Source organism: Rutilus rutilus, assembly GCF_951802725.1.
Source record: "Rutilus rutilus genome assembly, chromosome: 17".
NCBI classification, from domain to species: domain Eukaryota; kingdom Metazoa; phylum Chordata; class Actinopteri; order Cypriniformes; family Leuciscidae; genus Rutilus; species Rutilus rutilus.
The window spans coordinates 19683906-19706938 of NC_140230.1; the positions used below are offsets into that span (position 1 = coordinate 19683906).

At 38.3% G+C, this 23033-nt stretch overlaps 2 protein-coding genes across 3 annotated transcripts; one reads left to right on the plus strand and one right to left on the minus strand.

The window, feature by feature from the left end:
• The first annotated feature begins 1070 nt into the window (after nucleotides 1-1070).
• Nucleotides 1071-20331, plus strand: LOC311306855 (nuclear pore membrane glycoprotein 210). 2 transcript variants are annotated; one of them, XM_084435449.1, is made up of 30 exons: nucleotides 1071-1516; nucleotides 1921-2058; nucleotides 2141-2296; nucleotides 2389-2716; nucleotides 3597-3742; nucleotides 4124-4336; nucleotides 4773-4982; nucleotides 7529-7718; nucleotides 9245-9315; nucleotides 9519-9620; nucleotides 9712-9813; nucleotides 9903-10028; nucleotides 10150-10277; nucleotides 10790-10985; nucleotides 11069-11242; nucleotides 12998-13072; nucleotides 13166-13297; nucleotides 13369-13524; nucleotides 14216-14301; nucleotides 14595-14769; nucleotides 14848-15023; nucleotides 15101-15321; nucleotides 16026-16162; nucleotides 16420-16543; nucleotides 16989-17141; nucleotides 17451-17734; nucleotides 17857-18058; nucleotides 18566-18652; nucleotides 18780-18818; nucleotides 19033-20331. In XM_084435449.1, exons 4-30 carry the CDS (start codon nucleotides 2392-2394, stop codon nucleotides 19122-19124), a joined length of 4122 nt encoding a protein of 1373 aa, XP_084291575.1. In that variant the 5' UTR covers nucleotides 1071-1516; nucleotides 1921-2058; nucleotides 2141-2296; nucleotides 2389-2391; the 3' UTR covers nucleotides 19125-20331. The 2 variants fall into 2 exon arrangements, with proteins under 2 accessions (XP_084291575.1, XP_084291574.1); XM_084435448.1 differs by having other exon boundaries at nucleotides 1072-1516; nucleotides 19030-20331.
• Nucleotides 20049-22906, minus strand: rps27.2 (ribosomal protein S27 isoform 2). Its single transcript, XM_084435450.1, has 4 exons — nucleotides 22832-22906; nucleotides 21872-21980; nucleotides 21335-21445; nucleotides 20049-20332 (listed from the first exon to the last, which is right to left on the minus strand). Exons 1-4 carry the CDS (start codon nucleotides 22886-22888, stop codon nucleotides 20304-20306), a joined length of 306 nt encoding a protein of 101 aa, XP_084291576.1. The 5' UTR covers nucleotides 22889-22906; the 3' UTR covers nucleotides 20049-20303.
• Nucleotides 22907-23033: the final 127 nt, after the last annotated feature.

Below are 23033 nucleotides of genomic sequence, written 5' to 3' on the forward strand. Positions count from 1 at the left end.
TTTTAAAGGGATGCTATTTTTACATGCATCCAAAAATGATTTTACAGTCGTTGTGATCGGGAGCAGCTTCTCTACTAAATAGCAAAGTTTACCTTCTTCAACTATGTTAACACCTCTCTACTGAGAAATATCAGTAGCTTTTAAGTTCTGAAACTATTGTATTGATAAAGTCACGGGCCAGCGCTGACAATACATTTTTGTGCGCGTGTATGTTTCCGTGTGTGTGTGTCTGTATGTGCGTGCGTTCGTATGGGAGACCGTGCGGGAGAAAAATGATGTGCTTTTCAAAGGTAACAAAACGTAGTTTTGTGGTAAAAACATAGGAATAGTCTGTCATTTTCATCCTATTGTTTGTTATATTCATTTGCTTTGTCAATGTCTTTTGCTGTTGTAGGCGATAAGGACCTGTGAAATAAGTGAAATAATTTGCCGAAGTGATATGGAGATGTAATGCGCAAGACCTTTAACAGCATTCAGAGTCAAGAATCAAGCATTTAACAGCCCCGTAGTATATAAAAAAATACATTTACTTGACATCAAACTTTTGAACTGTAGTGTATGTCTATAGAATTCCTTTGTGTTGTTATAGGTTTAAACACAATTTTACAAAACAATTTTACAATTCAGAATACAAGACTTGTGTTTTCATGTGCAACTCCAGTTCATTCCTGTTGGATGTTCTGCAAACCTTTTCTGAGCAAGCAACAGTAACTAAGGAGGTTAAATCTTAGCAAATTGTCTTTTTGTCATCAGTGAGCAACCTGAATGTGTACATGGATGGTTATATACTTTCACATAGACATCAATATCAATGTTTACTGCATTACCAGAACCCTGAAAAATGGTTTTACTGATACCATTATTTTTGTGCTGGTCTTTGTTCCCTGTTGGGTATTGTCATGGGTTTAATTAAACAATACCAATGTCATCAGTGTGTCAAAATCCTACTTCTGGGATTTTGTTCAGTTCATTGCTCAGTTTGAGGGGTTTAGTCAGGGTTATTTCACAAAAGTGAATTTCAGTCTTATTGGAGTAAATGGCACAAGCTGTTTGCAGATCTAGTGGGGAGCCCCACCTCAGGGGGCATGATAAGACAGAGAGCAGGAAATGAGGACACACACACTGTGAAGTGTAAAGAGAGGCATCATGGGGTATGTTGGGAAACCCATTGTTTAAAAAGGAAAAGACAGCGTGTTCCATCTGCGGGAGGCACTGTGGTTGCAGAAGATGAAACGCGTCTTAGAGGGGGGCAGTTTTATCCGAACGTCATGCAGGCGTTATGGTTCTATAAAATGAGCACCGGGGGAAACATTGCGTTAGTTTCGTTCTGCAACTTCCTGTCGATCCCCGCTTAGTTATAGGGATCATCCATTCGATTAATGGGACAAAAAAGAAGGGAAAACCTTCCAAACTGCCTCCAAGGGAAATCATCCTTTAGGCAGCCGTAAATCTTCCTGTCAGACCTTCACCGCGAACGCTGTGGTGCTGCTTTGTGGTTTGGCTGACTATTGAGCTGGTTAGTATCGGCTACATCAGGTTGGGATTTCTCAGCCTTCTTTAAGTGATATTTACCTAGAGTTTGTGTCTGTGACATGTTCTGTTATATTATTGTAAAAGTAGTTATTTAAAATCATTTTCATGTGTTATTCCAAGCGTTTATAAAGTTTTTGTTGCCACAGACCCACAATGATGGTTCTTTTGTAAGGGGCCGTGTTTCTAAAATATAAATGCAGTATATAGTTCAGTTCAGTTAACTGAAAAGTCCCATTTATACTGTAAAATAATATATTATTTTTAATATAAAAAAATTAATATTGTCTGAAAAATATTTGTCTTTCATAAAGTACTTTACCCACCATTAGAGTACTGTTAGTTTTATAAAAAAAAATTATTTACTTGGACAACTGACTTATGTAACAGGATGGTGAAGAGTGGCCTGTCATCCCACCAATCAGAGTGCGACAGGAAGTCGAAATCTACAACCCTCTTACCCTGCATCCCTCTGTGATTGTGTTTCCGTGGCAACCCCACAATAAGCTGTACCAGCACAAAATTCAGGTGCCGTTAAAATCAATATTGTTATCTACAGTATATATGTTGGAGCATAATGACTCTTTGCTATAACTGACTGTGTTTTCAGGTGGAGGGAGGAAGTGGCTCTGTGAAATGGGAAGTGTCTGATAGTGGAATTGCCACAGTTACGGTAAAAGGGGTGGTCCTAGCAGGAAAGAGGAGGGGCCAGGCGGAAATTCAGGTTTCAGATTCCAAAAACATCCTACATAAAGTAGTCGGGAAGGTAAAATTTGCACTCACTATCACAAACGTATATATATATATATATATATATATAAACTCCTGTGTCTGATGTTTCTCATTATGTGTGTACAGGTGATGGTTGTAAGGCCTGGCCGGTTGCAGCTAATTCCTCAGAGGGGCGATTGTCGTGTGGGGGACAGGATAGATATTCCCTTGGCTCTTAGGGGCATTCAGGACCCACCAAACACCTGCTCTCAGACACCTTATGTCTTTGATTCACATTCAAACACTCACAGGAGCACCAGTACAAATTCTCAGGCAAACTTCTTCTCCGATACACAAAATCCTCAATGTGGAGAATCTCTACTGGAGGACCGAAATCTTGTGGCCGTCACAGACTGCTCTCGACTCTCTCTGCACGTTCACACTGAACCTTCCGGCATCTTTACACACATGTCAGGTGCATCTCCATCTCTGCAATTGTACATGGTTCATCCATTCATACTCCACTGATTTCTTCAATATTCTCTTACTCTGATGGCCTTTTCATTCATTCTGGGCATATCGAACATAAAGAATAAGTGATCATCTACTCCCAGTCACACACAGAGACCCCCTCACTGCTTACACACACAGAGACACCCCCCATTTAGGATTTCCTCTCCACTGCACGCACAAATTAAAATAGGATTAATTAGTTCATTTCTCTTGGTTTAATTTAAAGCACTGGGAAAGTCAATATGCGCTCTCTCTGTGTAATCCGGTTAGTACATTAGCCCGTAAACATCAAGTTGATGGAGTGTATGCGTGTTTGTGTTTGACAGAGGATTTACATACCGATAACTCGCACAGCTGTCTGGCACGTGAAGCCAGCACTTGGATTGTGAACTTGAACATTCTTAGAGTACATTTTTTGGGTTATATTCACAACAGAGACTGCATTTGTTACACCCAAATAAAAATTACCAACATCACAGTTGTACCCCATTTTCATTCCAAAAAATATTTTAAGAAAATGAGGATATAACAAAAACAATATACCACCTGGGATATTTTTAAGGCTATATTAAGATATACTTGAATACTTGAAACATCACAGATTAAATTTAGCTCCCTGAGATGTTACATGCAATCTCAAAACGCCAACCAAAATTATTTTGATAGATTTAAAAATAATTATTTCCTGTTTTCACTGTAAGATTTGTTGGAGATTTGTCAAACTAATGAACTCAATATTTAATTAAATGAAATCAATGTGGTAGCGCAACATGTACACATATTATTTATTGTGGTTTTTAATGTATCTACCTGATTTAAACCAGCCTCTCTCTCTCTCCCAGGATCTTTGCCTCCAGGTGCTGAATCCTGTGGAGGGGTCCGAATGGAGGCTCTTTCACAAGGACACGCTGTTGTTACCATAACAGTGGTAACAGAGGCATGCAACATCAGTGAGACGACTACACTGGTGGCCTACAGTCCTCTTAAAGTATGCTGTTTGTGTGTGTGTGTGTGTGTGTCTGTGCACAACTGTGTGTGCGTGTATGATTTGTGGTAAGTGTCATGTCTGTATAAAGGGTGATTTATCAGCCCTATGGTGGCTATTTATTAAGATAATGAACTGTTTGGATGTAGCAGAAGATTAATGTGAAACTGCGCTCCTGATCACTGATGTATGACTCTGTAGCATGTCAGGGACATAGAGAGCAGTGGAGCTCTCTGGTACACTCATGAGAGTTTAACAGGACAGTGTGATGGATCAGTGCTTTTGTCAGTCATACATTAATGAAAGACAACAACAGGACATTATCATGAGCTTTTGACTCCACTTAACCTCTCAGTGACATTGTTCTCTCCTTCTTTCGCTCAGTCGCTTGCATCTGAGGTTCTTCTCTCGGTGGGCTCATCTCGTGTGGTTATATTCGAGGGGGGGCCTCAGCCCTGGCCCCCAGCCCCCTTCCGTTTTTATAGTGACATCAAGGTGCTTCCAACAGGGAGTGTTACCGTGGAGGCGCTGAGTCCGACCCAAGCAAGGACACCTCGACATGCGTATCAGGTCATGTGCACCTCCGTGGGAAAACAGGTTGGGAAATGTCTTTAACTGCAAAGTATCACTCATATGTACTGCATATGTACACTAAATACTGCTTTTACATTGATAATAATAAGAAATGTTTCTTAAGCAGCAAATCAGCATATTAGAATGATTTTTGAAGGAGCATGTGACACTGAAGACTGGATTAATGATGCTTTGCCATCACAGGAATAAATGGCATTTTTAAATGTATTAAGACGCTAAATATATATAGTCTGCATTATATATATATATTGTTGTCTGAAAACAATTTGTTGGATATTTTGTGGGTTTGTATGCCAAAAAAAAAAAAAACTATTGAGATAGTATTCTTCATTATAAAGAATTCATTCTAAATTTGACATTTCTCTGCTGCGTAAGCCCTTTATGCATTGAGTGGGTGAAGCGCTTTTTTACTTGTGTGTGTGTGTGTTTATGTGTGCAGTGGTTGGTCTTCAGATGTGGGAATACTCCAGGACCATTCAACGAGATTCCCGCAGTCGAGGAGAGCAGAGTTCATGTGGCGTGTAGCATCCCCGCTAGTCTCTCTCTCTCTCTTCTCTTGTCAACCACCTCCTCCCCGTCCTCACCTTCATCCATCCCTCGATTCTCCCATCACTATTCCTGCACTCAGCCTCAGTACCCCTGTGGACTGGTGAGTAATGCCCACTTTATCCTCTCTCTTTCTCGTTTTGCCCCTTCCTGCTGTTATGTCCTCTCACAAACTCTTTTATGAATCACTCATTTTCCTCTTTTCCCTTCACCTGCCCAGACCTCTCTTTTTTCTTTTCATTTTTTCACTTTCTCACCCTCCAGGTGTTTCTCTCTTTCTGTTTCACCCCTACACCCACACCAGAACTCCGTCTCTCTCCTTCCCTCTTTTTGCTGCTCTCATTTGCCATGCAATTATGTGAGATATGCAGGGTGAAGTGTTATGGCAGTTTCCATAGTAACCGCATGCATGTGCCCTCAATGTGTGTGTGTGTTTCCTCTCCTGACATAGATGCTCTAGAAACCAAGTCTTTGATCAATGTCAAACCCTCGCAATCAATATACCCTCTGTAATATACTAAAACCATTTCTGAGAATGAAACATCACATCATATCTCTTATTGAAACCGAAGGGCACCCGTGAGTGATGAGGAAAACTTCGATTTTTGGTCATAAATGTTCTTTTTTTGGTCACAGCACTCTGAGAGAGGCAGAAATGGCATTAGATTTACCAATTTAATGAAGCATATCATTAGTCAAAGTGAAACACACACACACACACACACAAAATGGAAAGAATAATTACAAGCCGGCAGAATGCCAGTGATCGCATGCTCACTTATTTACTTATTTACACACATTTCTACAAACCATGATGAGTGTGTGCAGTACAGACACCAAAATGGTAATATGTTAAGGATTAACTGAAGTTGGCAAAGAAAAGAGTATTCATATTTTCTTCATTATTTATACACACATATATTGTACTGTTCAAAAGTTTGTGGGTCGGTAAGATTTTGTGCTCACCAATGCTGCATTTATTTGATCAAAAATACAGTAAAAAAATGGTAATATATCATAGTAATGAGATATCATTACTGTTTATAATGCCAAGAATAATGCTATTTCAATATATTTTCAAATAAATTAAATGTATTCCTGTGATGGCAACTTTGAATTTCAGTCTTCAGTATCACATGATCTTTCAGAAATCATTAGTATGATGATTTGGTGCTCAAGAAATATTTCTTATTATTATCAATGTTGAGAACAGTTGTTCTGCTTAATAGTTTTTTATTTATTTTTTTAAACCATGAAAAAAAAAATCAGGATTATTTGATGAATAGACAGTTTGATGAAAAGAGTAACATTTATTTGAAATACATTTTTTTTGTAACATTATGAATGCCTTTACTGTCACTTTGTATCAATTTAATGCATCCTTGATGAATAAAAAAAAAATCTTACATAAATCTTACATACAAATAAATAATCTGACCATTTGGTCATAAACTGACGGATGGCAAAAAAAGGACTATTACTGCACATTCTTGAGACTGATATCTCTGCCACCTTTGTTCAAAGATTCATTCACACATTAACTAGGTTCACAGTTTCTTTCTCATGATTATAGAGCACCAAATCAATAGTTTATTGCTTTTCTGCTATATTTGAAATATTTTTCCTGTGTGCCTTGAAGTGCCTTCTATCCACCTTATTCCTGCGGGGATGGGTGTAACTTCCGTAAAGCTGTAAACAATCAGTGAAAAGGCTCTCTCTATGAACGCAATACGTTAAAAAGTGTCACAATGACATTACATTATTCTACTCACCCTTCAACCATCGAAGATTAAAAAGAAATTTAAAAGTGTAAAAGCATCAACAAGGTACTTTCAACAGACCAAATAACCCCAAGAGCGCGAGTCTTTCCACAGCAATAACGGACGGGTTAAATATCACTGTAGTAATATCTGTATTATGTAACTTATGTTGCCTTACGTTTATGTAGCATTACGTGATACTATTTCAAAGTGATTTCCGTCATTTTGACAGATTATGAATAGCATTTACCTGTGAAAACAAACCTGGAAAGAGACGTGAGGATTTGAGGAGAATAACGAGAGATTCTTCGTGCATTCCAGTGAATTATTAATGGAATATATCGTAAATTAAATTCGGGAGATCAGACCACAAATGTGCAGTATATGTTGTCCTTTTTCATACTTTTACAGCGGATTGCAAAGGGAAAAAAGAAAATAATCACGAGGAAAAGAAAGCAGCGACTGAAAAGAGCTTTTGCCATAGATATTCTTGTTATAACATGTCACGTTAAAATACCAAGTATAACGTTATTCTCATGATGTCTGAAAATAAATCATGAAGGAAAATTGACAGCTCATCCAGTTAAACTGACGGATCAGCTTTATTTGTAGGGCAACCTTATGATTTGAAATGATTCGTTTCAGCCTTTTTGAATGAAAGTTCCCCAAACCAGAAGTGCCACGCATAATTCAAATCGCAGTAAGCTCATCAGGAATAAGGTGGATAGTGAGATAGTTTAAGCATGATTTTATCACTATTTATTTAACAAGGTCACGCTTTATCTCTTTCAGTGTTTGGACTTCTTTTATTCTCTCAGAATTACTCTGATGTAATTGAATATCACATTACCATATTCTTTCATGTCATTCTTTTCTTTCTCTCTCACAGTTGTCTGTGTCCAGCACTAGGGATGCTACATTGCAGTTGTCTGTGTTTGACCAAAAGGGGGTGCAGTTTGATAATTTCACTTCCTGTTCGGTGAGGTGGTCCTCCGCTGACCCTGGTCTCCTCTCACTGGGCCCCCAGTCCACAATGACAGCGGCAGACAGACCAACTCAGACAGGCTACAAACCACATGGTGTTTTGCTTTGCACTGTATAATTTTGCTAGCCTGGGAAAACCCAGACAACTTCCGGCAAATTTAGATTTGCTCTGCAAGTAGTCTGGCAAAGAGCTCATTCAGGCCCATTTCTAATCCGTCGAAATTGCGGCACCAATCAGAAACGTTGGGGCGGGCTTTACACGATGACGATCGCTCTGATTGGTTTTAGGTCTATTCAATTGCGCCCAGAGGCATTTGAGTGACGTCTGTTGGTGAAGCGCTCCAACTTTTAAATGCATTATTATATTCAAATTGCAAACACATGAGGACAGTCTCCATGAAAGACCCACTGGCAGATGAACGTGCTACTACATTTCTCTCCGAAACGGTAGGAAATTAAATAGAGGATTTTAACTGTGACAAGATGATTGACAGAGCAGGATGCACGCGACAGACCCGTCCGATAAAGATGACGAAGTAGTATGTCCCAAAGCTTGCCTACTTTTTTGCTACACATTCAAAAGTAAATACCTTTTCTTCACAAAAAAAGTACATACTTTTATGGTGTAGTGTAACTTAGGCGAATTGGGACGCAGCATATGGCTTTACACGATGACGATCGCTCTGATTGGTTTTAGGTCTATCCAATTGCGCCCAGAGGCATTTGAGCGACGTCCGTTGGTGACCCCCCTTTGGAAATGAGTTATTAATGAAGCTTTGCCAGACCATTACTCAGTTACTACTGAGAATGGTCTGGTTTTAACCAGGCTATAATTTTGCCATTTTTTGGTTTTCACAATGTTGTGTAAATTAATCAATGACGCTCATTTGTTTGTCCGAATCTATTAAGTCATTCAAAAATAGATTAATGCAATTCATGCATGAAATTAATACACCGCTTCTATTATGAGTTTTTAATTTCGGAATTAAATAAAAAAAAAAATGTCAGACTGATACAGCTGTTATTTAGTTCTGTGGCATAATATTTTAGTAATATTTCTTAAAAGCAGTTACATTATTATTATTATTATTATTATTATGCTATTTATAAATTAAAAAGCAGTGAAGCAGTTTTGGTAAAATATTATTAGTTATTTATCTATTTCTAAATCAATAGCTCATAACAATTCATTTGATTAATAACACTTTACTTTGTACAGTATATATAGATATATACATGTATATATGAGATTACTTAATCGTTATAATCAAGCAGTGAAGCAGTGTTGGTAAAATATTTATTATTATGTTATATTATTATATTATGTTATTTCTAAATTAATCATTAATTATATTTAATATATATTCATATATTTTAACATTTATGTTGTGACTTGTTTGAAATCAATGAATATGATTTCTTTTTACTTGGTTATACCACATACAATTTTTAGAGTAATTAAAGTGAGACTTTTTCTTGAAAATGGTATAAAAGTTTGATACTATATGAAACCAACACATGAGTACATTTATAAGACACAGGATTTAGACTAGATTTTTTTAGATTGTGGACAATCTTATTTGCCATTGAGCTTAATCTAATCAACTCGCCTGTTCTACAGCCTGCCAGGTTCTTCAGTCCCACAGACAGACAGGAACCGTGACTGTCAATGTCACTCTTACATGTCCAGAGGTGTGTGTGTGTGTGTGTGTGTGTGTGTGTGTGTGTGTGTGTGTGTGTGTGTGTGTGTGTGTGTGTGTGTGTGTGTGTGTGTGTGTGTGTGTGTGTGTGTGTGTGTGTGTGTTTATTGTGTTTTAATTTTGATCTGTTCTGTAATGTGTGCATATTTATGTTTGTATGTCTGAGTAACACTTGAACTATGTGCGCTGTATAAGATGTTGACAGCTCCAGCATCTCAGTGTGTGAATCTGCGTTTGGTAGATGACGTACAGTGGGCCAGACACTCTGTCACTTTATTCAACCATCCAAAAGTCACAGTGAGCAAATTCATCCCTCTCCATCATATCTCATATGGCCTGTTTTTGTTGTATTTTAATGACTCCTCAATCAATCCATTCATCTCTGTAGGAAAATCTGACTTTGATCTATGGTTCAGGTCACTTTCATATCTATCTACAAGACAACCAATTGGCAAGCATTAACCACATGATGGACACCAATATAATACAGGTTGGAGAATAGTCTGTGCAGGTTCAAATATTTCTTGTGAATATTTTGCAATATAAATAACTAGTTCACTTATAATCTTTCTATCCCAGGTGTCCCCACTTCAGTCTGGTTCTTCGACTATTTTGGCTCATGACCTCTGTCTGACCTCTGATCCTGCTGTGGCCTCCATTCTTGTCTCTGACATCACAGATTTCCAAATTGACTTCATTAATATTGTATGACGGAGACAGACGCTCCTCATCTCTTGCATTACTTTTAGGCATTTTACTACACTGTATTACATTTTTATCATCTCATGTTCACTGAATCTTTGTCTCCTATGTTGATGGTTTTTAGATTGAGGTCAGACATTCTGCTGTAGTACGAGTGCGTGTTCTGGATTCAAAGAATCAACCGTTTCTTCATCATTTCCTGTTGCTCATGAACCTCATGCTTATCCCTTCTTCATCAATCATTTCTGTGGAGTGAGTCCAGACCATGTGTTTTGTATCAGTCCTGTTTCACTATTTACATACATTTGCATGAGATAAATGTTTGCTGCCCATAATGGAAGGGTTCAATCTCTAAATTCTGTCCTATGACTTTTCTTAATAAAGAGTATGTAATATCTGATACATCATATAAATGAATAGATATGCTGGAGTTGAGGTGTTGGTGAGATGCTGTAAAATTGTGGCTTAGAATTGAATAAGGATGCATAACTGAATCTAAACTGAAGTAGTAAACAGAATATAGAATTCTAATTCAGTTTGAAATGATGGAAATACAATTAAAATGGTATGAAATTTAAATAAATAACTGCTATAGGAGTCATTTTTATTGTAAAGTTTCAGTGTGAATTACAAATAAATTGTGTACACATATGGGGTATTATATTTGAATATATTCATTTTTTATTTCCGTCATTAGTTCTTTCACATAGAAATTATAGTTAAAACAGATGGCTTTTGAATTGTATTTTACTGTATGCTTACAGGGAGGCGGGGCCCGTGGACGAGTACAGCATGGGGTTCCATGTGACAGGCCTGGCAGTGGGCGTGGTCAGTCTCCACCTCTCAGCAGTGGACGGTCATGGGCGTGTTATAAGCTCCTCCCACAAGAATATGCAAGTTTACCCTCCATTCAGTCTGCAGCCCAGTAAACTCACTCTGGCAGTTGGAAGTGTGCGACAGGTGGGTGTGACAGGATGCACCAAACCATATGTTAGTTTCCTCAGAAATGCATTTTTGAGTATAAAGATGTATTTGATGTTCAGGTAAAATTGGAGGGAGGGCCTCATCCTCAGTCCAGCGTCAGGTTCTCCGTGAGTGACAGCTCTATTGCCGTGGTAACAGAGACTGGACTGGTCAGAGGTCTGGCAGTGGGTGTGGTCAAACTCAGAGGAGCTGTCCAGACACAAGATACAGAAGCACCGCTTACCTTTGTACAGGTAGCACACACATGGAATTGTAATAGATTTCCTGCGATGTGAGGCCATACATAAAAAGTATTATTTACACAGACGACCACATACCTGTGGCAGTAGTTGTAGGGTCCGTTCACACAGAACAAGTTTTTGCATTCCACTGTGAACAAGTTAAAAGAAGTTCAACACGCCTTTATGCTCTTTCATTTCTCTGCCCCGTGTCTTGCATTTTTGCATTCCACTGTGCTGCTTTTCCATAGGTTTTCTATGTAAACATGTGCTAGACAAACTGTTGCATCTCAAGACTTTTTTTTTTCATTCTACTACTGTGTTTTGTTTTTAAAGGGATAGTTCACCTAAAAATGAAAAATCTGTCATTAATTACTCACCCTCATGTCATTCCAAACCCATAACACTTTTGTTCATCTTCGGACCACAAATGAAGATCTTTTTGATGAAATCTGAGAGCTTTCTGTCTTCTCCATTGACAGCTACACAACTACCACTTTGACGCTTCAAAAAGTTCATTAATAGATCGTAAAACTAATCCATATGAATTAAGCGTTTTAGTCCAAAATTTCTGAAGAGACACGGTCGCTTAATATAATGAATTTAGGCTTTTATTCACATTTAAACATTCATCATTCATCAGTTGTGGAAAACGGAAGCTCAAGCATGTTCGCTTGTAATTAATGACAGAATTTTCATTTTGGAGTGAACTACCTCTTTAAACACACACAAAAAAAATTCCATTTGAAATGTCCCTTAATCACATAATTATAAAGATGACTCAGGAGCAAACATATATGCATGATTTAATTTTCCATTTCCATGGCACCCAGGATGAATAATTAATAGGCCTAACTACTTACCTACTGCAGCTAATCCAACCTTCATCCCATTCCGGCTTAATTAAATGCTGTAACCACTAACATCTGTTCTCATACACACACACATCATGCGCTTACATGGTCTTATTTCTTATTTAAATTGTATTAAAATTTTACTATAATAAATGTACACATTTCTAAGGGTGTGTTCACACTTGTAGTTTGGTTCTCTCTTGGTTCTTTTTGTCTTGGCCAAAAAAGAAAATGATACATTTAGTACTGGTTTGCTTAGTGTTTACACTGATTTTTAACACCAAAAAAAAAAAAAAAAAACATACACACACACAAAAAAAAACGCTATTATGATATATACTTTGCGTCAGAACTTACCGAATATACAAAACAATGCTGTGTGCTCGGCTGAAAAACAGCATGTGACAAAAGAAGTCTGTCCAAATTTACAGTTCTCTTAAAAGAGTAGGCAAAAAGTACCCGTATGACCTACTACTAGATTCTGAAGTGTGCATAAGATGGACACTTTACCATCCCATTAGGCCACGGGAGAGGATTTATAAATGGCAGTGAAGTGACGCAACATGATAATGACACACTCATACTATATAGAACATACTTTTTTAGTGGTCGTGAAGTAATTACTTAATTAAAATAAGTACCTACTCAACAGAGTTTGCGATTTTTCGTGTGCTTGCGGATTCTCTCCTTTTAAGTGTTGCATCTTGTGACATTGTGCTGGTTTTGGTTCATTTAGATGCCTTTGGTCAGTGTGGCATTCATATTTCAGTCAAGATGCACAAGAGAAAAGGTGGGTCTCTAGCACCAGAGTTCATGTTAATCAAACCAAACCTACTAAGTGTGAATACACCCTTAAAGGTATAATGCTTTTGCATAAACCTAATAATTGCGATTTAACTGTATGTGACGTGATCAGGATGAAGTGGAGGTGTTTAACCTGACAGCAGTGAGGATACAGGCTCCTTTAGTTACTCTATCTGTTGGAACAGAGGTTTGTCCTTCTCATGCTCATTATTATTGTGTGCAGCCATGTGTTTTTTTGCTGCATGTATAAGGAGGGGTTTGGATGAATCTTTCCTTTTAGATGCCGGTTTACGTGATGGGGAAGGACAGCAGTCAGAACCCTCTCTCTCTGGGTAGTGTCGAGTCTGGCCTCAGGTTCCACTGGAGTCTGAGCAAACCGTGTGTGCTGGAGATCAAACCCAGGCATGCACAGGTGAGATGCACACACACAGCTCAAACTGACTTGTATGAACACTTGTTTGTTCATTATGCTGTCTGTTTTAGGTGGGCGTTAGTGTGTCTCCCTCTCACAGTTACTCTGTGCTAGTGAGAGCCGAAGCTCCAGGCAGGATCAGCCTCAAAGTGCGTGTGCAGCTCGAAGAAATACACACCAGCAACACTTCATTATCTGATCATCTCACTGACGAGATACATATTCTGGTAAATACATCTTCCACAAAGAACCACCAATGACAAGCTATTTATAGGAGTCACATCATGAGGAAGCAGATTTTCCTAGATCTTCTGAGATAAAAGTGTTCTGTACAATAATATAAAATCATACTGTAGAGGCTTGTACTTATAATTAGATTTAATAAAATTAAATAATAACAATGTACTGTAACCCACACAATCTCAGAATACATAATTCATCACAGATCATTTCAGTCAAACAGATTCAACAAGGCTAATCAGCAAAACAGATTTCTGCATGTTTAAAATACTCAAGAATGAGTTAATGGATGAATAATATTTAAAGTCACCATAAAGTGAAAATAAACAATGGAATGGTGCAGCATTTATTATTAATGATTTATTCGTGCACATCATTTTTTTTTTTTTTCATGCAGCCTCATAATCTTAAATCAAAATAACTTCCTCTCCCTCTTGCAACAACATCTCTTCTCTGATAACATGTTTACTAGCGAGGGCGGGACAACCTGTCACTCACATGACATCAGTAGAAACAACAACCATCCAATCAAGTCCCACCCAACATTTTTAATTCGAGAAGCTGTTTCACTCAGATAAACGTCACTATAGGGAAGAAAAAACTTGTTTTCTCGAAAACATTTTTTTTGCTTTTTTCTCTAAATGTATCTCTTTTCTTTTGTTCTCCCTCTTTTCTCAGGTGTTTGAAGAGATGCAATTAACAACAGGAACCCTAGGTTCCATCCTCATGTCTCCCCTTTCTCAGTACACCCTACAGAGCAATAAGTGAGTTTGTATGCCTGTTTCATGTCAGATATTTGTATTTTTTTATTTATTTTTTTGCCCAGCTTGAAAAAAATGAATTTAGCACCCACTCCATGAAGTCTGTTCCATATCATTGCCTGATCAAAATTACATTTACATATTTCCCCCCCTAAATTTTACTGAAGAATTGTCTGAAGATCCTGGTTGGTTTCATATAATCTCAGAAACAACCACAAGTATTTTGCTGTTTAGTCAACGGACTGGTTATGCTTGACTAGGTAACATCACACAGGTTTTAAAACGTGTGTTTTCAGAGACTCAGTCTGTCCAGTCCGTTACACCTTTAGCCGGTGTGTCTCAGGGGCAGGGCTTGTCACTGTTGATGATCAAGGGGTGTTGAGAACAGGACCTGATACAGGCGCGGCTCTTTTGGAGGTTTTTGCCATGGACGTTTGTGGTATCAACCAAACACTGTTGATCAGTGTGAAGGTGAGTGTTCATCATGATAATTATTACCATAGGTAACCCTCATTTTAGATCCTCATGTCAACCTTTTTCCTTCCTTAGGTGTCAACAGTGTGGTTTGTACGTGTTTTGACTGTGTCATCCGTGAACAGTGATGATGAGCGAGCCCTTCCTGCCTACCCTCTGGGCTGGAGCATCCATATCAAAGCTCTATATTATGACAACATGGGACAACAATTCCACTCCCATAATATTCAAACACTGGTCACCACTAACAGGCAATTACACAGATAGACATGTTTGAGTGTCTCCAAGTACTTTCAGTAGAGGTCTAATCTCTTTTTTTCTGTCTCAGAGATGACCTGGTGCAACTGATAGTTGACAAAGACAATCAGTCGTTTCTGGTTCAGACGGTGTCACCTGGTCTAACTGTTTTGAGGGTGCAGGGAGACCCTATAAACCCTTTTCTGAGCGATTACACCACTCTGTTTGTGGTGCCTGCCATCTCAGAGCCCCCTGGATTCCTGCGCTCTGGGGATATCATCTGTTTCAGCTCTCCCATTACAGACCAGCAGGGTAAATCAGAAGGTTACTAGCAAGCAGAGCACTGGTTTTAGTTTTCGTAAACAAACCCTTCGTAAAGTCCAAAGTATACTCCCCATTTTTGATGTGAACACTTTATGTATGCTCACGGCCGAGCGAGTAGCCTTTTAAAGTATACTCCTGTGTGCAAAAACATGCGCTTAAAAGCACAGTATGTAAGTTTCACCGCTAGAGGTCACTTTTTCAAAACAATAACAAAAGCGTAGCTTGATGATGCCGTGAATGAGCGTGGAATCATGGGAGTTTAACTCCACAGCTGATGGAAAGCTCGGGACTCAGGCAGAAACCATGTTCGTGGATGAACTAATGTAATACATTTTAATAACGTTCCTGTGGTATAAAGCAGGGCGTGGCCGAAAGCCTGGGACATTTCACATTGCTGTTTTAATTATGTTTATATGCCGCAGTCTGCAGCTGCTGCTCGTTTCGTTTTGTTGTTGATGTTTATTTTATGATTAAAGTTACGTTTAAAGTCCACATCCATGTCAAAGTACACAAGACAAACTAATTAGTGCAAAACAATTAAGGTGCAAATTTAAGCTGAACGTACAGAATATGCATGGTTAGAAAAGTCTGGCTGTGTGTATGTCATGCATACCCTTGTGTACGCATAAAAACCGTATACTTTGAGCATTAGAGTATAGATCGTTTTTGCATTTGTTTTTTCCTCTATAAAGGTCGGCGAGGGAGATGGGATGTGTCATCAAGTCAGATCCTTCAAATTAACTCTGAGACTGGAGTGGCATTTGCAAAGAATTCTGGGACGGTAGTGGTTTACTACAGGCTATTGGATGGGCAGCAAACCTTCAGAGAGGTAATCAGTGTCGTGGTATTACATAAGTGTCCTCATATTTTGTGACATAATAGCTCTATTCCCCCTTACCTTATATACAGCGAAGCTGTGTATAAATTGTAGCTGACAATGGAAGCCCTTCGAGTTCAAATAAAATGTCCAAATCGATCACTTGTGTGGTTCCATCTCTGTTGGGCTGTGGCACGGTAGCTCACTAAGTTTTGGAACAGACCCATTGTGAATGTTTTGATTTCAAAGACTCTTGTGGTGTCATGCAGGTAACAGTGGAGTCTGCGTCCATTCCTGTGATCATTCTTCCTGCTGATAGGCTCCTCACTAACTGGCCCGAAGCTTCAGAATACACAGTCAGAGTGGATCTCAACACCTCTGCTGCCAACATAGGTGACTCCTTTCACCTCCACGTGAGATTCAGGAAGGCCAGTGTACACAAAACGTCCGACATGCCATTAATCCGATTGCGTAAAGATTATTAAAGAATAATGAGGGATATTTAGACTGTTAAAGAGATTAAAACAATAAAGGGATTATAATCCAAATATTTATTTCCAGCTGGAGGATCCACAGATCCTCTTTAATCGCTTAAACACTTAATCCTTTGACTAGAAATGATTCTCAGTGGTGATTATATCTAACTGTTTAATAAGTACAATTAAAACAAGTGGTGGGTGGGAAGTTTTACTTGCGCATCTTCATTATCTCAACTCTATTTGATCTTCCTAGATCTTGGATCCGGGCAGGATTTTCACTTTCAGAGACATGGATAAATGTTTGTGCAGATGGAATATGAGGTTGTGACTGAGTCTTTTTCTTTCTTTCTGCATGGTAGCTCAATGCAATCTAGACCAGTGGGAGGTCATAGAGGAGAAACTACATCCTGAGGCAGAGCTACTGTGCTCTTTACACTTTGGCGCCCCCTACCTAGAGATAAGAATACTGCAGGATATCTTTCACGCAACACCCTTCTACAATACAGACACAGGTGGAACAAGTTTTACAAAACCTAAAATACTTTTAAGGTGCTGACTTTTTTTTAAAGCCTCCTGTTATGCTTAGCGTCTGAGAGATTCCAACTGTGTTTTAATAATTCAAAAAACAATTGAAGTATCAATTTGATAAATCCTTGCCTTATCCTAATCCTATGAGAATGGATTATAAACACATTTTCAAACTTGGTAACATGTTTAAAGCATCCTTCAATACATTTTTTTTTTTTTTTTTTTTTAATGTTATTATTTTAACCATGAAGCTAGCCTTTATGGTTGACCTGTTTTGTCATGTTCTGTTTCAGCTCAGTATAGCTGCAGGATCTCTGTGCAGCCCCAGTCAGACTCCATCCTCCATCTTCTGTCCACTCTGCCTGTCTCCATCTATCTGTCTGCGTGTCTGCAGACTCAATCAGCCCCAGCTGCCCTGCCGTCGCTTCCTGACTCACCCCCTTCTTTTCAATCTTCCGTTCGGCTCCAGTATGTGCCAGCGTTCCATTGTCCTGTCACCAAGATCAAACTTTCCTCCCAGCAGCCTGTGGCTGAAATCACAGTGTTTGGCACCACAGACATGCTCAGTGCACTGAAGGTGAGAATGAGAGGGATCATGGGAGAAATCCTTGTACTGCTTGACTGAATTAATTGTATTTAAAATGCATTTGAAATTAAATGACTTTTCAGTTTCTTATTTCTTCACTCTTATCTAATTAGGTTCAGTCAGACTCAACAGACATTGTGCTGTCTGATCCGGTCCGGTCAGATGAAGACCCCACCCTCCTCCTCATTAGAGTCTATTCAGCATCACATTTCCTGGATCAGGTACCGTCTACTGCAATCATTACCCTGAATGCAGACCTTCCTCCACAAACACACGTCGTGATGGTGACTAGAGTGATGGACAGCCAGGAGTCAGGTTAGAGAACGACAAACACACTTCTCGCAATATTCTACATATACGCTACCGTTCAACAGTTTGGGGTTAGTACGAATTTTTTTTTAAGAAATTAAAACTTTCATTCAGCAAGGATGTATTAAACTGAAAAGTGACCGTAAATACATTTGTGATGTTACAAAGGATTCCTGAAAATAGTGTAAATAGTGATGCCCCTGTAAGCAGCACAACTATTTTTAACATTAATAATAATACGAATTGTTTCTTGAGCATTTTCATTGAGCAAATTCAGCTTTGCCATCGCAAGAATAAATAATTTAAAAATATATTACAATAAAAAACTGTTATTTTCATTTGCAATAATATTTCAAAATATTACTGTATTTTTAAATAAATAAATGCAGCCTTGGTGAGCAAGAAACTTTAAAAAGCATTGAAACGATCTTGCCAACCTCAAACTTTTGAACTGTAGTGTAACAGACATCTTTGTTTCTGTAATGACTACAGTGCTTTTATTTGTTTTTTCAGGTCACCTTGGAGCAAATTTGGGGCTTTTGTTCATTTTGATATTTGCTCTTTTTGCTGTACTGGCCACCACCGCTGCACTTTTCATAGGTAGGGTCACACATAAGAGTTTTAACTTTCAGCAACACTGAATATGTTTGCTGTCCAGTGATTCAGTGCTGTCCGACTTCAGGCCCTGCACATCTTATATTCTCTTAATTGTGTTCAATTTCCACAGCGTACAATACCGTGCTGTCTCTCACACCCTCTAATACAGGTGTGTTTGACCTCAAGGAGGTGCATGACACCCCCTCACATCTTATTTGATAGAGCCGCTTTACATTAAAGGTGCACTCAGTACTTTTATGTTAAAGTCAGCATGAAATCGAACCTATTTTCTAAATGCACCAACATTTGCTTATTATGATTTAAAAGTGCGAGACTGATATGCTTATTTTTTTAATCAATGTTTTCTAACTTTCTTTCAGAAGAGGACAACAAATATTTCTATCTGAGGATCCCACCATCACTGCAAACACAACAAGTCCTGCAGAGAAAACAGTGGCTCTGGAATACTAACTAACTTACTGCACCTCCGTTATGTTATTCTCTCTGTCATGATGAAAGAACCATGTACTTGAAAGTTTTGTTACAATGGGTTAAGATGCTAGTCATGGTTCAATCTACAGTTCAGCAGTAAAAACGTGCAAACCACTTCAGGTTCCTGAAGAGTATCATTTCTCATTTTCAGACTATTTTTACTTTAAAGTTTGGGGGGTCAATAAGATTTTTTTTAAAGAAATGTATTCAGCATGAATTCATTACATTTATCAAAAGTGACTAAAGAAAAGTATGTTACAAAATATTTTTATTCCAAATAAACGCTGTTCTTTTCAACTTACATTATTCAAAGAATCAAGAAAAAAAAAAGTATTATAAAAATATCAAGTAGCACAACTGTTTTCAAAGAAATTCAGCAAATCAACATGATTTTTGAAGGATCATGCGACACTTTGGACTGGAGTAATGATGCTGAAAAATCAGCTTTATCACAGGAATACATAACATTTTAAATAGAACACATTTTATAGTGTAACAAATTATTTAACAGTAATGTTTTTACTGCATTTTTATCAGACTTAAGAGAAAATATTAAAAACATCTTATTGACCCCACACTTTAGATCAATAGTTTATAATGCTATAGTTGCATGTGTACAGTCTGAATGTCACCCATCTAAACAACAGACACAATATTTTCAGAAAAAAAGATTTGTATTACCTTGCGATGAGATCAAGTGAACAGGCAAGCATGACACGAAACCTCATCAAACTGAATTTCTTACATTTTCCCCCGTTTTTTTTAAGGAACGTTTATAAAAGCTACTTAAATGTCCTAATTAAACTAAGGCTTAATCCAAGCCCTGTCTGTGAAACCAGGCCATTGTATTTATGTAGCGGTGACGATGCAGATTGGCTGGCAAATGATCTACCACAACACACGTACATAAATGAAAAATGAATCTTTATTTAAAGTAAGAGAGGGAGAGAGAGACAGGTTTGGTGGTTATACACCTCACACGCTCTGTGTTCAGACAGCACTTTGACAGTTTTCTAGCACTCTTCTCGGTTTAGCTTTCATCTCATTATAGATAAGAAACACTGCCTCGTTGTGGGCGGAGTCACTGAAATCCCTGTGGAGTAGCCAATCCTGTCTCTCCTCCCGTGGTCTCCCTCATCCTTGCATACTGGTTAATGAGAGACTAGTGCTGCTTTCTCCTGAACGAGCATCCTGTTAACAGAGAAACAATTCAGTCAAAAACTAATTCTATATTTCGTCACACTTCACAGTAGCGGAAAATGCATTTCTACGGGGGGATAAAAGCACTTTGAAAAAGCAGAGCAAGGAAAAGGTGTCCAAGGCGCTTAAACGTTTTAAACAAGGTCATAAGCATATCATTGCATGTTAGTTGCTAGCGAGTGCTTTTTGAATGCGCTTGAGGTGTTTTCACCAATGCATTGCTTACATTTTACAGTTATTTTCTTATCTATAAATGTTAGAAATTCAAGCAAGTCGTTTCATTTTGAAAAACGGATCATCCTGACAGGGCTTTTGAACTTCAAAGACTTCAACAGAGCAAGACAAACAGAAATACATTCACATTATATATATATATAGCCTTTAATTTACACACAGTTTGGCCAAGAACATTGCAAAATAATTGCTAGCTGCTGCAAAATTATAAAATCATTCGGTTTTATACATTTGTGCTTTAAAGTAATAATTAAACATTTTTAAGTAATAGAACATGTCTATTTTTTTGGACATGGAATCAAACATTTAGATAGTGTTGAATCATTGAGACAGAAATCTGCAACTGACACATTGGCTTTCTTCTGAACTGTGCGCCAGCAGGGCAGCGAGTTTCAGAGCTTCACCAATCAAGCTTCAGCTCAAGAACAGAACAATGATCAAGTGAGAAACACTAGGTTGTGGTCTGTGTCGGCGTGTTGCCATGGCGCTGCCACATTTACAAGCGCATGTGTGTGTATCTCTGATCTATGAGTGCATTTCTAGCCATACTTCTCCCACACGAAAACATGAATTCATTAGTCATCTTCTGAAGGCTGTATTTTAATGTGTTAGTGTGACATGTTCTGAATGCTCTGGTGCAGGAATGAAGAAAATCCCACTGTGAGATTCTGCTTATGAGATAATCATCAAGAATCCGTGCGACCACTAGACTGATAAACTAGGTTCTTTCATGCTTTGGTGTCTGTGCACTGGCGATACCTTCTGTGAGGCGTGCCTTTCCTCCGGTAGGCTGGCACAGCACTGTAGAGCATCCTACACATAAGACCACCGTCTGTGCGTGACTGAACACCGTAGTGATCTTATAACAGCCTGCAAAGAGAGAATGGCGAACAATTTCAAACATACTATAATACACAAATCAATGTCTATTGTATGCAGAACACAATTTTCTGTGTTATTTTATACACACAAATAAATAGCTCATACAGAATTTTTATTTTGATTGTCACTCAGTTATTTCCCTCATTAAAGCTGTTAAGTACACAGTTTTGTACCTTTATTTGTGTCAAATACTACTTTGCTTCAAATCAAACTCTGTATTCTTGCGATTCACCTCATAGCTGGTTGGTTTGGTTCATGGCTTATTACTCATAAATAAAGACTTTTTAAAAATCCCTACGGGAAAAATACTCCCACAACAAAGCTGATGATAATTTTTGTCCTGTTCCCCGTGAGAACCAATGTCTCATAGGGGACCTGCTTGTTTACACAGAGCACCAAGGCTGCAGATGTTACCTGGGCATTTGACATCCATAAAATAAGAGTTGGGACTCTGTACGAGACGCTTCTTCTTGTGTCTTCTCTTCTCCTCCTCTGGCGTTGGGTGCAACAAGTCCTTCGCGAGCTGAAAGTGATGAGAGATGTGTCAATCACCTTTGCCAACTGGCGTAGAGAATCTCAGCCATGATAGATTTATTCAAAACTCTTAGAAATAAAGGTTTCAAAAGCAGATTTTTACAGTGATGCTAAATATATATATAAAAACATGTTAGGTTCCCCAAAGAACCCTTCAGTGAACAGTTCCTAAAATAAACTTTTTTTAGTGTGAAGACCATTAATAATCCTTTTTAAGAACATTTTATGCAATGGCAAGGTTATGGTTGTTAAATGTTCTTCATGGAACCATCAATGACAATAAAGTACCTTTATTTTCAAGAGTGCAGGAGGCAGCCATGTTATGGCATTTTAACTCAGCTACAACGATAATACAATATGAGCACTCGTGTAAACGTTGTACAGAAAAAATCGTTTTTTACATAACAATAGCATAAGCTTGATGATAGAGCTGATCAGCTGATTGTCAACACCACCACTACAAAGGGAGATCTGATTCATGACACACTTCCGCCTAACAAACTATATGAGGCACATCCACGCGTATTAATTCTATTTAACGTATTATTTATTTACTAAATCTCAACTACATATAATAGTGACGGTTTTATTTGTATGAGAAGCACGATGCTCTTCACGAGTTTCTAACGCATGCACGCGGCCATCTTGTCGTTCCTAAACACATAGCACGCGCTTCGCCCTTTTCTACTAAGTTTTAACCTCAAAATATGTGAAATTAATTCAACGTGGCCAGTAAGATCATGAAGACAAAAGCCTCCCCTGATCAATCGATGCGATGAAATCCACATACCAAGTGTGATTACGTTTTAAATGGACTTGATTGTAATAGCACGCACTTACAGGCATGTTGGCGACAGTGGAGCAGCAGCCGAAAAGGGGGGGCGAGCGGAAATACATGGCGTATATGAACGGGGCTCGTGAGCAGGGGCAGGAAATACCTCACATTTAATAAAAGCATTTCTTCTTAACCCATATTAACTAAGTATTGGGTTATGTTGGATTGAAATTGGTTGAATTGGTTGAATTTTGACATAGACTCTCA